At 40.5% G+C, this 18,069-nt stretch overlaps 1 protein-coding gene across 1 annotated transcript in view; it reads left to right on the plus strand.

Moving 5' to 3' along the window:
* Positions 1-18,069, plus strand: part of LOC138366709 (neural cell adhesion molecule 1-like) — a 1,471,037-nt gene that overhangs the window by 297,721 nt on the left and 1,155,247 nt on the right. Inside the window, exon 5 of the mRNA XM_069327980.1 lies at positions 11,850-11,963. Within this exon, the coding sequence (XP_069184081.1) occupies positions 11,850-11,963 (114 nt within the window). The remainder of the gene's footprint in view (positions 1-11,849; positions 11,964-18,069) is intronic.

The raw sequence follows: 18,069 nt of genomic DNA on the forward strand, positions 1-18,069 counted from the left end.
TTTGTTTGGGTTTAAACTGTTAGTAGATAGAGGTATGGGAATTGATTTGGAGGAAGGGGGTAATAAAAGTATGTGTTTGTGGGAGAAAGGAATTGGCAAAATGATCAGGGAAAGAAAAGGGCCTCAAAATAACAATTCACTTAGGATATATTACACTAACAGTAGAAGTCTAAGAAATAAAATTAATGAATGAAATGCTCTTGTCTGCACAGAAAAAATAGATATTATTGCACTTACCGAAACGTGGATGAATGTAGAAAATAGAGAACTATTAGCTGAATATCAGATAAATGGATTTAAACTATTTCACACAGATAGATATATTAGACGAGGAGGGGGAGTAGCCATATATGTTAGGGACAATTTGAAATGTAGTCTCAAAGAGGAAATCAAAACTGAGCCACACACAGAAACTATTTGGATAGAATTAAACGAAAAAGCAAATAATATTATAATAGGAGTTATATATAGGTACCAAATTTAGACAGAATGGAAGCAAAGCATCTATGGGATGAAATATCTAGAGCATCTAGATCTAACAGTATTTATGTCATGGGTGACTTTAATTTTAGTGTAATAAACTGGTTGAACAAAACAGGGAATAGTGAAGCAGAAGATTTTCTAGAATTAATTGACGATTGCTTTCTTACGCAACACATTAAGGAACCAACACGGGAAAATAATATTTTAGATTTAGTGTTAACTAACAGGGAAACACAAATATATGACATCGAAATAGGGAGTGAGCTAGGGAACAGTGATCACAAAGAAATCAGATTTAGCATAGAATGGAATAGACAAGTAGGAGAAAATTCTGTTAAAGTGCCAGATTTTCGAAAAGCTGATTTAGCCTAAGAATTTTTTTGGGTCATATTGATTGGAAAGTCTTGGGTATAGGGTGTGGGCCGGTCTTGGAGCGAGACATGAACCCAGCGATAGGTGACGTAAATGGGGATTTCGATGTGGATTCAATATATAACTTATTTAAGAATATTCTAAACAAAGCACAGGAACGTAGTATACCATACAAATTGAATAGATCGAATACTAATGACCCAAAGTGGATAACAAAGAATTTGAAGAACCTTATAGGTAAAAAGAGAGCTTGGTACAAAAGGATTAAAAGTGGGGAGGTCACTTTATAACAGGAATTCGTACAACTGGTTAGAAATGTTAAAAAAGAGATAAGGAAAGCAAAAAGAAACTATGAAGTTCGCATAGCAGGGCAAGCAAAGTCAAACCCTAAAGGTTTTTTTCAGTTATATCGAACTAAGACTAAGAACATAAGAACAAAGGCAACTGCAGAAGGCCTATTGGCCCATACGAGGCAGCTCCTATTTATAACCACCCAATCCCACTCATATACTTGTCCAACCTGCGCTTGAAACAATCGAGGGACCCCACCTCCACAATGTTACGCGGCAATTGGTTCCACAAATCAACAACCCTGTTACTGAACCAGTATTTACCCAAGTCTTTCCTAAATCTAAACTTATCCAATTTATACCCATTGTTTCGTGTTCTGTCTTGTGTTGATACTTTTAATACCCTATTAATATCCCCTTTGTTATGTCCATTCACCCACTTGTAAACCTCTATCATGTCACCCCTAACTCTTCGCCTTTCAAGTGAATGCAACTTAAGCTTTGTTAATCTTTCTTCATATGAAAGATTTCTAATTTGGGGAATTAACTTAGTCATCCTACGTTGGACACGTTCAAGTGAATATATATCCATTCTATAATATGGCGACCAAAACTGAACTGCATAATCTAAATGGGGCTTAACTAGAGCAAGATATAGCTTGAGAACCACACCAGGTGTCTTGTTACTAACGCTGCGATTAATAAATCCAAGTGTCCGATTTGCCTTATTACGAACATTTATGCATTGATCCTTTTGTTTTAAATTCTTACTAATCATAACTCCCAGATCCCTTTCGCAATCCGACTTCGCAATCTCAACACCATCTAGCTCGTATCTTGTAACTCTATCATCATTACCTAGCCTCAGAACTTTACATTTATCAGCATTAAACTGCATTTGCCAATCTTTTGACCATTTCAAAACCCTATCTAGATCAACTTGAAGTGATAGTGAGTCCTCCTCCGAATTAATTTCCCTACCGATTTTCGTATCATCGGCAAATTTGCAAATGTTGCTACTCAAAGCTGAATCTAAATCATTTATATATATTATAAACAACAGAGGTCCCAGGACAGAGCCTTGAGGCACTCTTACAACATTTTCCCACTCTGACTTGACTCCATTTATATTAACTCTGTTTCCTTTGGTATAGCCATGCCCTAATCCAGCTGAATATAGCACCCCCAATACCATGAGACTCTAACTTTTTAATCAGTCTTTCATGTGGCACTGTATCAAAAGCTTTGCTAAAGTCAAGGTACACAACATCACAATCCTTACCACTATCAACTGCCTCACCTATGCTAGAATAAAAAGATAACAAATTTGTTAAACATGAACGGCCATTTATAAAACCATGTTGCGACTCAATTATTAATTTATGTTTTTCAAGATGAAGACGAATTTTATTTGCTATTATAGATTCAAGTAACTTTCCCACAATAGACGTTAGGCTAATTGGTCGATAGTTAGATGCAAGTGATCTATCTCCTTTCTTAAAAACTGGTATCACATTAGCAACTTTCCAAAACTCTGGCACTCTGCCTGACTCTATTGATTCATTAAATATGGTTGACAGTGGGTCACAAAGCTCCTCTTTGCATTCTTTAAGCACCCTGGCAAACACTTCATCCGGCCCTGGGGATTTGTTGGTTTTACGATTTACTATTTTGTTTTTTACTATTTGTTTAAGAACATCTTCCCTGGTAACTGCAAAACTCGTCAACCTGTCCTCGTCCCCACCCACATAGACTTGTTCGGCTGAAGGCATATTGTTAAGTTCCTCTTTAGTAAATACAGATACAAAATATTTATTAGAAATACTACTCATCTCTTCATCACTATCTGTTATTTGACCTGTCTCAGTTTTTAATAGACCTATCCTTTCCTTTTGACTTCGAGAGGAAACGAAGGAGGAGACCAGTGTTGACGAGACCTCATCGTGGAGAGTAGTGAAAGACAGGGGTCTTAAGAAGACCTTGACAAGGCCGCCTACAGACGCCCTAAGGACGGCAAATTCATTTGCCGTGTTGGAGGATGAGTGCTGTAGTGCGCCTGCAGCGAGGAACGGCGGAGCGCAGGCCCCTCAGGCTGCTCAGAAAGTTAGGGCGGTACCGAAGCGAATTTTGGTTGTGGGAGATTCCCAGGTGAGGTATTTAGACAGAACGTTTTGTGCCAGAGATAGGGGAACAGATTAAGGGTTTGCTATCCGGGAGCTGGAATTGGTGATATTGTTGAAAACATGAATGATATTATGACGGGAAATGGGAACAAACCCATTATTTGTATTAGTGCAGGGGGTAATGATGTTGGGCGAGTTAGGAGTGAGGAACTAATACAGAGATTCAGGACAGCCATTGAATTAGTTAGGAGCAAGGGAGGAATCCCGATCATATGTGGCATTCTTCCAAGAAAGGGAGTGGGAAATGAATGGATGTCGAGGGCACTTGGTGTCAATTGCCGGCTGGAAAGATATTGCAAATCAAATGCAATATCTTTCATAGACAACTGGGAACGCTTCTATGGAAGAAATAGGTTTTGAAATGGTCAAAGGATTGGCAGAAGCAGTTTAATGCTGATAAATGTAAAGTTCTGAGGTTAGGTAATGATGATAGAGTTACAAGATATGAGCTAGATGGTGTTGAGATTGCGAAAGGGATCTGGGAGTTATGATTAGTAAGAATTTAAAACAAAAGGATCAATGCATAAATGTTAGTAATAAGGCAAATCTGACACTCGGATTTATTAATCGCAGCGTTAGTAACAAGACACCTGGTGTGGTTCTCAAGCTATATCTTGCTTTAGTTAGGCCCCATTTAGATTATGCAGTTCAGTTTTGGTCGCCATATTATAGAATGGATATAAATTTACTTGAACATGTCCAGCGTAGGATGACTAAGTTAATTCCCCAAATTAGAAATCTTTCATATGAAGAAAGATTAACAAAGCTTATGTTGCATTCACTGGAAAGGCGAAGAGTTAGGGGTGACATGATAGAGGTTTACAAGTGGGTGAATGGACATAACAAAGATGATATTAATAGGGTATTAAAAGTATCAACACAAGACAGAACACGAAACAATGGGTATAAATTGGATAAGTTTAGATTTAGGAAAGACTTGGGTAAATACTGGTTCAGTAACAGGGTTGTTGATTTGTGGAACCAATTGCCGCGTAACATTGTGGAGGTGGGGTCCCTCGATTGTTTCAAGCGCAGGTTGGACATGTATATGAGTGGGATTGGGTGGTTTAAATAGGAGCTGCCTCGTATGGCAGCTCCTATTTATAGGAGCTCGTATGGCAGCACCGTATCAAAAACTTTGCTAAAGTCAAGATACACGACATCACTTCTACCGTTCAGGCATAATCCTGTGTTGGTGGGCTTAGTATATACGTTGGTGCTTAAAGAGGTTCCTGTTTTTGTTATTAGTATATTTTTGTTATTAGTATACTCTTTTATATGTTCACTGTGCATGGTTGATTTGTAATAAAATTTTATTGGAGGTATTGTGGTTTCTGTTCTGGGTTCAGGATTATACCAACGGTCTAAGTGTCTTCTTATAGCAGCGTTTATTTCCGCGTTGCTATATCCGTTGTTCACCAATACCTGAGTTACTCTTTCCAACTCTACTCACGTTGCGTTGCTCCATTCAGAGCAGTGGGTAAGCGCTCGACGAATATAAGCATTGAGAACACACTCTTTGTATCTTTGGGGGCACTTTTACCGTTCAGGCACAATCCTATGTTGGCGGGCTTAGTATATACGTTGGTGCTTAAAGAGGTTCCTGTTTTTGTTATTAGTACATCCAAGAATGGCAGACTGTTATTTTCACTATTTTCATGTGTAAATCGGAGTACGGACTCTCTCTCTAGATGGCTTTTTAGATCAATTAGTTCATCTGAGTCTTTTACTAATACGAATATGTCATCTACATAACGGCAATATACAGTTGGTTTTTGTCTGCTACTGAAGACTGTCTTCGATGGTTCCCATATAAAAATTAGCAAATAAGACTCCTAAGAGGGAGCCCATTGCTACTCCGTCTATTTGTAAATACATGTCTCCTTGTGGACTGATGAAAGGGGCTTCCTTTGTACATGCTTCGAGAAGACTCTTCAAGTGTGGCTCAGGTATGTCTAATTTGGGGATGCTCTCGTCTCTGTATACCCTGTCCAGTATCAATCCTATGGTTGTGTCAACTGGGACGTTGGTAAATAGGGATTCGACGTCCAGGGAAGCAATGATTCCATCGGACTGAGTAGATTTGATTAATTCTAGGAAATCTGCTGATGATTGTAGACTATACTAACTTGGAGTGTATGGAGTTAGGAGTTCATTGAGTCTTTTTGCCAGGTGATAGGTATTTGGCTGATTATAGGGCGTAGTGGGTTACCTGGTTTGTGTGTCTTAACATTGCCGTAGGCATATCCTAAGCCATAATCGCCTTGAAGTTTACTGAAATGCACACTACCTTTCTTTGCGTTGATTGCTGTAATTGTTTTGTTTACTTTCCGCTTAAGGTCTTCCACAGGGTTCCTCGTGATTCGTTGAAATTTGGTGTCATCACTAAGGCTGTCGCTAATTTTGTTCATGTATTCTTGGGTAGGAATCAATAAATATGCTGCTGTCTTGTCGGCTTTTCTTATTGTTACGTCTTTCAGATCTTTTAGTTGTTTTGCTGCTTCTTTGAGTCGTGGGGTTAAGATTGTAGATGAATATGTTCCTCGTTTTTTCCCCGCTTCTGCTAGTAGTTCAGCCTGAAGTGTGTCAGTGGTGATGACTTTTTTGTTGTCTTCTAGCTTATGAATGTCGTGCAGAAGCATTTCGATTTCCAGGCGTTTTTTATGCATCTTTGGTTTAGATAAGAATTGACAATTTAGACCAAGGTTTAAGTTTTTTCGTTGGTCCTGGGTAAGATCATAAGAAGTCAGGTTAATGTAGCCATCTTTTGGACGAGGGATCTTTAACTGTCCACCGTTTAGGGCTGTTAACTTACGGAGTGTCTTTGTTTCTACACAAGTTTTATGTTGTTGTTTCAGGTTAAATAGTTCACTGTTGATGGTTTGCTTGAGTTGGATAGGGATGTCGAACTGGGTCCATTTGTTTAACAGATGCTCATCTTGCTCTGTAAGGGTTTGGAGGGCTTCCTTCTTCTTGTTTAGTTGATGCCGTATAAGCTCTTGCCTATACCTATAGGTAAACTCTGTATTGCGGACTGCTGGGCCATGTGGGTTTATATTGGTGTATACTGGCAGCAGGTTTTCTTTCAAACATGTCTCATTGAATATGAGAGCGTATTCCGTATTTACTATTTTCTTATTTAGGGCTACTATCCCTCTTTCTAGTGTTCTTACATCAGGGTTTAGCTGGAAGAGAACTCGTCTTGGTGAACTCCATTCGGTGAACACCTCTTCCAGCTGAACCCTGATGCAAGAGCATGTACTCTGAGCACTCATGTACTCATTCTTAAATGTACTAATAACAAAAACAGGAACCTCTTTAAGCACCAGCGTGTATACTAAACCTACCAACATGGGATTATGCCTGAACGGTAAGAGTGATTCCCCTTAATGTTATAAAACCAGTGTTCTCAATGCTTATATTCGTCGAGCACTTACCCACAGCTCCGAATGGAGCAATATGAGTGAAGAGTTTGAAAGAATAACTCAGGTATTGGTGAACAATGGACATAGCAACACGGAAATAAACACTGCTATAAGAAGACACCTGGACCGATGGTACAATCCTGAACCTAGAACAGAAACCACAACCCTCCAATAAAATTATATCACAAATCAACTATGCACAGTGAATATAAAAAAGAAGAAAGAATTATGAAGGAAATAATTCGTAAAGGAGTAAAAAGCACTATTCCGAACCAAAACATAGACCTGATCATATTCTACAAAACAAAGAAGACTTCCGAACTCCTTATCAAAAACAGTCCGAAGCCGACGGAGAACCCTCTACAGCAGTCAAGCGTTGTATACATGTACACTTGCCCCCATGAAGGATGTAACTTTGAATCTAAGTACATAGGTATGACGTCGACCAAGCTGACGAGGCGTTTGACATGTCATCTTCAATCCGGTGCCCCCAGGAATCACATGAGACAAGCCCATGACATCACCCTAACAAGAAAAATATTGAACAATAATACCTGCCTAATAGACAATACCCAAGAAGTAAGACGATTACAAATTCTTGAAGCAATTCACATAAGAATAGAACAACCTACCATGAACACCCAAATCACGGAACTATTTACTCTACCTATGATGAGAGTAAGGACAAGACCGGAATATAGCGATGCCAACACAGAAGACACTGCTCAACATAACAGGCCTATTACACCTGATTAATCTTTGTATGTGATTCGTCCCCTATTTATCCCCTATTTATATCCTATCCCCTATCTATGTGGTATACTGATTCCACCATGTATCAGTGTTTCCCATTGTCATGTTTTTCAATTTGCTTGTATTGGTTGTGTTGTGTAGTTTATGTGTTAAGGCCACATTTATAATCATGTAATCTTGTACAATAAATTGCCCTATATATAAATATATAAGTGGGGGTGGGGGGGGGGGTGGAAGGAGAAGACGATATGTCCCAGTGCACGACAGAGCCCAACAAGGCTCTTCCGCGTGCTACATATCGTCTTCTTCAAGGCTTATGGGTCCCTACAAATCCAGAATGCACAACTTGGCCTAGTATGCAAGGCCCGATTTGCCTAGTATTCAGATTGATTTTTGTTATTTTCAAAAAACAAATTCCAATTGGTTTATTTGATTATAAATATAATATTGTTATATTATATTAAGAACATGATTTACTGACTTAGTTATGTTAGTTTAGGTTAGGTTAAGATAGGTTTTGTTAAGTTTGGTCATATTTCTACGTTAGTTTAAACTCATATTAAAAACAAATAAAGTCATATATAATATAATGAAAAGTTTTATCATTACATCAGAATTTTCTTGATAAAAATATAACAAAAGAAAACTTCAGGAAAACTTGGGTTGTTAGGCAAATCAGGCATTGCATACTAGGCCAAGTACTGCGTTCTGGCTATTAGGTACATATACTTATAAACTTTATTCGTAGCCGATTTATTGAATTATAGAAATCATTACAGTTTTTGCTAGACTGAACAGATTAATGATTAAAGTCACTGTAAATTGATGAGTTTCGTCTTCCTTCAAAGAAATACGTTTTGCCAGAAATGTTTTAACAATAAAACCTACAATACAGTGTGTGTGTGTGTATACGTATGTTATGTGAAGAGATTGGTGCTTTAAAATGCTTCGCATACACTCTCTTATTTATGACAATCTCTCAACAACTTTACCGTATTATTATTAAGGGGCCAGAATTCCAAAAATATTCGTCCACAATAAAAAAAATTGTAATATGTTAAAGAAATCTTACGTCATTTGGCATCAGCGTCGTGAAAGTTTCATCCTAATATGTTACGAAATGGATTTTATACGAATTTTTGTAATAATAAATCCGTGAGCAACGGGTAATGATGATAACGATAACACTATCAATTTACTGGAACTGAGGGGTAATGCAGTGATGAAGAGATACAAGCACCTGTTCGACTCACAAAGAAGAGTAGTAGTAGGGAGGGTCCACCATGTTCATATGCTGCTGGTGCCTTCTAGGAGTGTTGATTGTCACCTGGAGGGCAAAATATCACACAAATAATAAAGAGGTTGTATGGTATTTTGTTGTATTTTATTATATATCATATTAATAGTTTGCCCAGTGTCAGTATTTCTTATGTCTTCCAAATGCATTTTTTAGGGAGATTTTCTCTCTCTCTCTCTCTCTCTCTCTCTCTCTCTCTCTCTCTCTCTCTCTCTCTCTCTCTCTCTCTCTCTCTCTCTCTCTCTCTCTCTCTCTCTCTCTCTCTCTCTCTCTCTCTCTCTCTCTCTCTCTCTCTCTCTCTCTCTCTCTCTCTCTCTCTCTCTCTCTCTCTCTCTCTCTCTCTCTCTCTCTCTCTCTCTCTCTCTCTCCTCTCTCTCTCTCTCTCTCTCTCTCTCTCTCTCTCTCTCTCTCTCTCTCTCTCTCTCTCTCTCTCTCTCTCTCTCTCTCTCTCTCTCTCTCTCTCTCTCTCTCTCTCTCTCTCTCTCTCTCTCTCTCTCTCTCTCTCTCTCTCTCTCTCTCTCTCTCTCTCTCTCTCTCTCTCTCTCTCTCTCTCTCTCTCTCTCTCTCTCTCTCTCTCTCTCTCTCTCTCTCTCTCTCTCTCTCTCTCTCTCTCTCTCTCTCCTCTCTCTCTCTCTCTCTCTCTCTCTCTCTCTCTCTCTCTCTCTCTCTCTCTCTCTCTCTCTCTCTCTCTCCTCTCTCTCTCTCTCTCTCTCTCTCTCTCTCTCTCTCTCTCTCTCTCTCTCTCTCTCTCTCTCTCTCTCTCTCTCTCTCTCTCTCTCTCTCTCTCTCTCTCTCTCTCCTCTCTCTCTCTCTCTCTCTCTCTCTCTCTCTCTCTCTCTCTCTCTCTCTCTCTCTCTCTCTCTCTCTCTCTCTCTCTCTCTCTCTCTCTCTCTCTCTCTCTCTCTCTCTCTCTTGGCATTCAACCGAGCGTTCTTTGAGACCCGAACAGGGATCTTGCCAAGGCAGGATAAGGCAGCCAAGCGGGAAGCTGCATCCTGAGAAGGAGCTGCAACGACACGCGTACCGAGACGAGTGGGGTTGAAGGTAACAGAGGCAGCTACGGAATCAACAAGATGCCTATGGAGGGAGAAATCGTCAGGAAGCGTAGAATCAAGAGGGAAGAGATCAAAGTATTTGGCCCACAAAGCAGGAGCAAACAAGGCTTGATATGCATCAGTACGGGAAGGAATCGAGCGAGTGCGGCCATGGCACGGTCGGCGTTGAGAACCCCCAGAGAGAGAGTGGTTAAAAAGTGCAGTATTCACAACGAGAGATTGAGCAGTGCCAGGGACGAAGTAGTCACCACTGGGGGCTTGTGGCTCGATCGAACCACAGAGAAGGGAGGGGGCCGAGGGGAGAAGTAAGGGGGCCGAGGGGAGAAGTAAGGGGGTTCAAAGGATGAGCAAGGTCAGGGCCCAATGGAGCGGGGGCTACAGAGCCCTGTCTTCCAATACAATCCGACTCGGGGGCTTTATGGCCCACCCCACAAGCCTGAGAGGGTAAGGGGAATATTTAAAGACATTAAGACGAAAAGAGATATTTTCATTCACGAATGTGCCCCATACCCATCATGGAGCCACAATTAGAGGCAGGACACCCAACAAAAAGCTATCGCGATCATGCCGGGGCCCCCTAAGGGTGCGTTGTGAGTATACGCCCCACAAACGTCACCTTAAGAACCGTCAGTCCATCGAGATCGGGTTCAGTGACGAAAGGGGGATTGACAATAAAAGGTTCCCCTCGCTCGAGACGTTGGGTACTACAGTTCTACAGGTGCAAGAGTATGCCTTCTCAAACACCTAGGCATGAAAACAAAAGAAGGCCAAAAAAATTATCAAAACAGGTACAAGGTCAGCAGGAAAATGGCAACGAGGAAGGAGAAGAGGGGGGGGGGGGGGGGAGAGAAAAACGAAACAAAAGGAAATGGAAAGGTGTTCAGCAAAATTTGTGAGGACAGCAGCAGGAGCACAAGGCTACAAAAGGACAGAAGACCGCCCTAAGGAGCATCACACTCCGGCAGCCGCCCACCAAGCCCCTCCACGGCAACATCGAGCTGGACAGGGAGAGGTTAAATATGTGAAGTTGGAACGAAATTGGTCAACATGTAAGTCAGTCACAGGTGGCAGAACTTATGACTTAATTTTTCTTGGTCGATTTTTTGTACAGATTTCAAACTCGTTTTTTCTTTGTTTCTAGTTTGTTTTGCTGAATGGGGACCAGATGTCGGCTTTATTACTGATATAAGTATACTTATATATCCCCCTAACCCATTATCCTTGTCCCTATATTTTGATGTTTTGGGGTTATTTTTTTCTTGACTTCATTTCAACACATATTAACCTACAACTTTCATATATTCCAATATGAATGCCAAGCAATGCTTATTAAAACATAGAAGGAAATCAATGAAGTATTACGAGCAAATATAATGCCGAGAACTTGAACTTCATTTTTATCTATAACAAGGTTTTGAGTTTTGAGACAGCTTGAAAAATGAAATTTTTGATCGATTCTCACCATTTTTACATTATGTGCAAAGTTCTTTGTTTTAAAGATTTTTTTTTCTTTTTACATAAACCCAGAAATTTTGGGTTATAAATTTTCCTGTTTTCCTGTCTAAATTTTGTCGATAATTGGAAGGCCACATTGACCTTTTTTTCTTCAATAAACATACTCACAAACTTAAACAAAAACAAAAGAATATGATCATCATATGCCGTTCTGACCATAATAAATGCAAGATAAATAGGTAAACTTGTAATATTTTTTAATATAATTTGAAAATTTCATATTTTCAATTTATTATGATTATTTATTGCTTATTTGGTTGTGTTAATTTTACGATGTTGTTCTATTAGCAAAAATTGGTGCATTTGCCATGTAGAATATGCAAAAAAAAGTGAGTTTGAGCATGTTTGCGGAAATTTGAATAGGGTTCCTTAATAACATAATAATTATTGTTAATAATTAAGTATTGTACCATAATAAAAGTGCTAAGTATTAATGAAGAGATGAGTGACCATATGTGTTGTTGTGTTGCCCCCAGTGCCACCCCGCAAGCTGACCATCACCAGCGACCCCCACCCACCCCGCCTCCCAGGGCTTGCTGGGCCCTTCCCTGAGGGTGCTGAGGTCACCCTCTCCTGCCAGGTGCTGGGAGGTGAGTTATCCTGCCAGGTGTTGGGAGGTGAGTTATCCTGCCAGGTGCTGGGAGGTGAGTTATCCTGCCAGGTGTTGGGAGGTGAGTTATCCTGCCAGGTGTTGGGAGGTGCGTTATCCTGCCAGGTGTTGGGAGGTGAGTTATCCTGCCAGGTGCTGGGAGGTGAATTATCCTGCCAGGTGTTAGGAGGTGAGTTATCCTGCCAGGTGCTGGGAGGTGAGTTATCCTGCCAGGTGTTGGGAGGTGAGTTATCCTGCCAGGTGTTGGGAGGTGAGTTATCCTGCCAGGTGTTGGGAGGTGAGTTATCCTGCCAAGTGTTGGGAGGTGAGTTATCCTGCCAGGTGTTGGGAGGTGAGTTATCCTGCCAAGTGTTGGGAGGTGAGTTATCCTGCCAGGTGCTGCGAGGTGAGTTATCCTGCCAGGTGCTGGGAGGTGAGTTATCCTGCCAGGTGTTGGGAGGTGAGTTATCCTGCCAGGTGTTGGAAGGTGAGTTATCCTGCCAGGTGCTGGGAGGTGAGTTATCCTGCCAGGTGTTGGGAGGTGAGTTATCCTGCCAGGTGTTGGGAGGTGAGTTATCCTGCCAGGTGCTGGGAGGTGAGTTATCCTGCCAGGTGTTGGGAGGTGAGTTATCCTGCCAGGTGTTGGGAGGTGAGTTATCCTGCCAGGTGCTGGGAGGTGAGTTATCCTGCCAGGTGTTGGGAGGTGAGTTATCCTGCCAGGTGTTGGGAGGTGAGTTATCCTGCCAGGTGTTGGGAGGTGAAGTATTGCAGGGAAACCTGACCAGTGTGATTTTATTATTTTTTTAATTTCTATTATTAAATAATTTATATAATGATTTATAATTTAAATTGTTATTAAATTATATCTTACGATAGCAGACTGTATGATTCGATAGCAGACTGTATGATTCGATAGCAGGCTGTATGATTCAAAAGTGGATTGTATGATTCTAATTTTTACACAAGTAGCTTTCCTTCACAGATTTGTGTGGGGGGGGGGGGTTAATTCTATCAAATCAAAACTAATTGATTTATATAATTTTTTTATTAATGGTTATTCTAAGATTTTAAAATAGTTTGCAATGAACCGTATTTCAGCTTAGCTGTTTTGTAGAATGCAGCCTGGGTAACAAGCAATGGACACGTCCAGATCGCGTAAACGGAGTCTCCTTGTGGATCATGCTATAATTGCGTCATCGCATACTTCGTGTTGAACTAGGTATCTTGCTGCCTATGTTTCAATTTGTTACAATTCACCTGCCGGAATGCTACACCGTAAACAAAGCAAACAATATCTATGCAACAGATACGCCATTGCGTATGGTTAAATTAATGCTAGAAGCTTACCCATTCTGGATGCTTTTCATGCCTTATAACCGTCTCAATGTTAAACAAGGTGAATGCCCAGATACAATTATTAAAGTGGTCAAATCAGAAATAAGGATTCTTCCCAGTAATTTGGTGAGGTCGTTGTGTAGATTGACTCCAAGATAACTGGTAAATTTCGATAATTGGTAGCACTGCATAGCATGTGTTACATACCAGAACGTCTCCCATGATTGCGTCCTTGTGCAAGTGGTCTCTCTCTCCTCCCGGTCATTCCTGCTTGGCCGCATTCAAATTGGTTCGGTTTTTATTCTGGAAGGAGTGACTTTTATTTAATATTTTGTTTGTAGATTATTCTGTTTATCACTGAAAAGTTTTTTTTTTTGTTAAATACAGTCTGAATGGACTACAGGTTTTAATATTATATAATCTATATTATTTGTTACGAGATGTTAAATATGCATGCAGGTGAATATTCTCGTTTTCTACTATCTCTAATGTGTAACTAAGGTAATTTATGTATCGTAATTTCCAACAACATTTTTTTTTTTGGGGGGGGGGGGAAGAAACACTGATCGGGGTCCACTGTTCAGGACTGGCAAACACTTCATTGCTCTCCATCATAATTATTGTTGTATTGTTTAATTTTAAATTTGCACTGTTGTGCGGTACTTCGTTCAGGACAGATGTCCCGTGCTAGAGTTGCAGGGGTGGGAAGTCTCTAGGCGACTTCATTTCCTGCTAGCTCTAAAGGAACCAATTTCTCTAGTGTTTTGAGAATAGTGGTGCCTCTACCTAGGAGTCTGTATACACACAGACTATACGGCCCAGAGACCACTCTGAATGTGGACCGTCACTGTCCACCAGAACAACATTACCAGGTTGCAATTGAGTTCTATTATAGGGGGTTCTTTGCCCCATAGTGATACTCCCTCAGAGTAGTTCGGTACTCTTGGGGTACAAACTTCATTTCACCGATTAATTACTCTGGACAGATGTTTATAACTCCCAACCAAGTCACTCTCTCTCTGACATACGAAGGATCTTCAGGTCCCTTGTCAGTGAGGGATGCTAGAAGAGTAAGAATTCCTCCATACATCAGAGGAGATGGACTTAATGGTTCACGTTGTTAGTAATCGCCAGAAAGGGAGGTCCGTGGTCGGTTATTGACCCGAGATTCAATTTTCATGACAACTTTGGAGCTCCTGGAGATAGATTTTTGGCGGTGTAGGGTCATCCTTAGACAGCGTTTTTCTGTCACCACCATCCATTTGTAGAAGCCTTAGTGCCACGGTGCTATGGGGGGGGGGTATAAATTTCCAGTGGCACTGCCGTTGATTCAGGGCAGTACATACAACTGCGGGATTCCTGACCACCTTCAGACATGCTTCCCCTGCCACCAAGTTAGGCCCATTGTCTGAGATCATCAACTTGGGGCAGGATTGACGGGCAGCAAACATGCAAAAGGCATTTATGAATGCCACTGCACTCATATTGGAGGTCACTTCTAGGTGTACTCCCCTTGCTGTGGCACAGGTGAATAGGCAGATGTGCGCCTTCACTGGAACCTTGTCCTTTGTGACTATTAGGGCTATGGTTCCTGTGTAGTCTACACCTGTGGTCTCAAAAGGACGAAGATGGACTACTCGTTCCTTAGGAAGTCCTGGTCCTGGATAAGGACACACCCGAGCGTCGTATCTCCGGCAGACCACACAGGATATTAGTATGGACTTTAAAGTCTGGCGACCTTGAGGAAGCCAAAATTGTTGTGTCAAAGAGGTGAGGATGTCTAGTACCACACCATGCAGGGTGCAGTATTTGTGTATATGTAATACAATTAGACTGCTTACCCCTGTCGTTACAGGGGAGAAACAATGGGTGCTTCATTATTAGATGCACATTGGCATGTTTTAAGTGACCTCTGCACCTTAAGATATTATTGTTGTCTGGGTCAATCCAGAGACCCAGATCATTAATGGCTTTTACAGGAAGGTTTTCATAGTCCTTCCCATAAGTCTCAGTTTGGGCCCTTTTCACCCAGTATTTTAGAGCACTAAGGGAATTGGTGCTTGGTTCCTATTTAACTCAAGAAATCAAACACCCTTTGAGTGTCTCCAATTAATTTGGTGAGATCAGAGTTCTGATTAAAATCCATTACCAAAGTCCAGGGTAGTGCTGTTTTCTCAGTGGGAGCAGTGGCATTGGTCACAATGACTTGTGGTTTTGTTTTTGGTCACTGGTCACTGACTAGCCACTGAGGTCCATTAAACCACATCTCGGCGTCAGGCCTCTGGAGAGGTAGTCAGTGGGATTCTCTTTTGTGGGCATATATCTGGGTTTGTATCCAGCTGGCAGCTCTCTTATCTCCTTGATTTGATAGCTCACATCAAGAGTTTTACTATTGTTGTTTTCAGGTCCTGTAGTACTGCCTCATTATTTGACCATACCACGGTTTCTTCAAAGTGGATATTACTTAAGGTGTTGGTTAGATAATTAGACAGCCTTACTTCTAAAAGTAGGGCAGTTAACTCAAGTTGTGGCAATGACCGTTTCTTCAACGGTGCCACCCCAGCTTTATAAGTGAGCAGATTTGCCTGTTGATCTATCATTAAATAGGCCACAGTGCCGTAAATCTTTCCTGAAGCTTCACAAAACACATGTAGTTTAACAGGCTGATTTGCCATTATATTGTTTCAAGGAAACTTGATAGACTCTAGTATACTTAGATTCTTTACTAGCTGCTGCAATGTATCTTGAAGGGCAGTTGTAAGCAGATCATCCCAGTTTATCTTCCCTTGCCAGCATTCCTGCATGAGCAACTTCCCTTTAATTAATATGAAATCATGAAATCTACTCAAGGGGGCGTTTGGTTCCAAAACTGCAATAAATGAAAACTCGTTCGATTTCAATCAAACTTTTTTGACAAGTTCTATGTGAAAAGTGTTTTATCTGGTCCAGGTTTCAGCATCGTAGCATAAATAGGAAGGCAGAAAAAAATATTGAAGTAGTTGTGAAAATTAGGCCAAAATGGTCAAAATCGATTATCAAACAAAAGTGTCAACTGAAATCATAGCTATAACTCTTTGCTATCACAATAGCATATATTAAACAAATATTATAATTAGTTTAATTGGAAAAAAAATTAAGAAAAAAAAGTATTTTTTTTTCAAAAATTTTATTTTCTTTTTTTTTTGGACGATTTACTTAAAACATACACACCTGACTGCACGTAAGCCTATCTGTAAGGATGCCAATTTTGGAGAAAATTGGTTGATGTCAACCTCAGCCACAGATTTTAGAACCTTAGACTTTATTATTTGCTGTTTTTTTCAGTTGACATAAACGTTTACAAAACTGTTTCATTTTTTATTCAATTTACATGAAACTTACACAGTATATGTGGAGGGCATGTCTCTACATTTGCTAGAGAGCTTTTTTTCTCTAAGTTCATTTATTGATTTTATAATAGCAATAACATACCATATTTGCATAATTTTTGGGGGGAACTTTGAAAATTTGTATTATGAAAACTAAAGATGTTTTGGAAATTATCTAACTAACAATCCTTTATTATATGCTAATGTGTCAGAAAAGTGTAACAGAATAATTATATCTGAAACATGAAACACGGTGTGTTCTAAAGTGTAGACTTGAAAATGTGTAAAAAACGTTGAAAAAAAAATCTCCCTTTCTATTTACACTGCAGTACTGAAACTTTGGATAATTTCAGCACTTTTCATATACAACTAGTCAAAAAATATTGGTTGGCATTGAACAACTTTTCCAAAACGATTCTATCGGCCCCACCACGGTGTCTTCCTTTTTGTAACACCTGCTCAGACCACGAAGTCTTCCTTCTTGAAATATCTGCTCAAACCATAGCATCTTCCTTCTTGAAACACCTGCTCAGACAACGGTGTCTTCCTTCTTGAAACATCTGTTCAAACAATAGCGTCTTCTTTCTTGAAACACCTGCTCAGACCACGTGTCTTCCTTCATGAAACACCTGCTCAGACCATACTGGTTTCCTTCTTAAAACACCTGTTAAGACTGTTGTGTTTTCTTTCTTTAATCACCTGCACAGACCACGGTGTCTTACTTCTAGTAACACCTGCTCAAACCATGGTGACTTTCTTCTTTAAACAACTGCTCAGACGACGGTGCCTTCCATCTTGTAACACGTGCTCAGACCATGATGGTTTTCTTTTTTAAACACATGCTCAAACACCTTTTCAGATCATGGTGTCTTACTTCTTGAAACACCTGCTAAGACCATGGTTTCTTCCTTCTTGAAACACCTGGTCAAACAATGGCGTCTTCCTTCTTGTAACACCTGCTCAGACCATGGTGTCTTCCTTCTTGAAACACCTGCTCAGACCATGGCGTCTTTCTTCCTGAAACACCTGCTCTGATCACGATTTCTTCTTTCTTTAAACACCGGGTCAAAGCATGGTGGCTTCCTTTTTGAAACACCTGCTCAGACCATGGCGTGTTCCTTCTTGTAACACCTGCTCAGACCACGGTGTCTTCCATCTTGAAACACCTGCTCAGACCATGGTGTGTTCCTTCTTGTAACACCTGCTCAGACCATGGTGTCTTCCATCTTGAAACACCTGCTCAGACCACGGTGTCTTCCATCTTGAAACACCTGTTCAGACCATGGTGTGTTCTTTCTCGTAACATCTGCTATTACGGCCACAATGGGTCGCAACCGGGTTCTTTGCTGGTGGAACTAAAGTTCTGGTATCCGGCCCCAAGTTAGTAGTGGCTTTCAAGGAGTG

The sequence above is a fragment of the Procambarus clarkii genome, chromosome 20 (assembly GCF_040958095.1).
Source record: "Procambarus clarkii isolate CNS0578487 chromosome 20, FALCON_Pclarkii_2.0, whole genome shotgun sequence".
In the NCBI taxonomy this organism is placed as follows: Eukaryota; Metazoa; Arthropoda; class Malacostraca; order Decapoda; family Cambaridae; genus Procambarus; species Procambarus clarkii.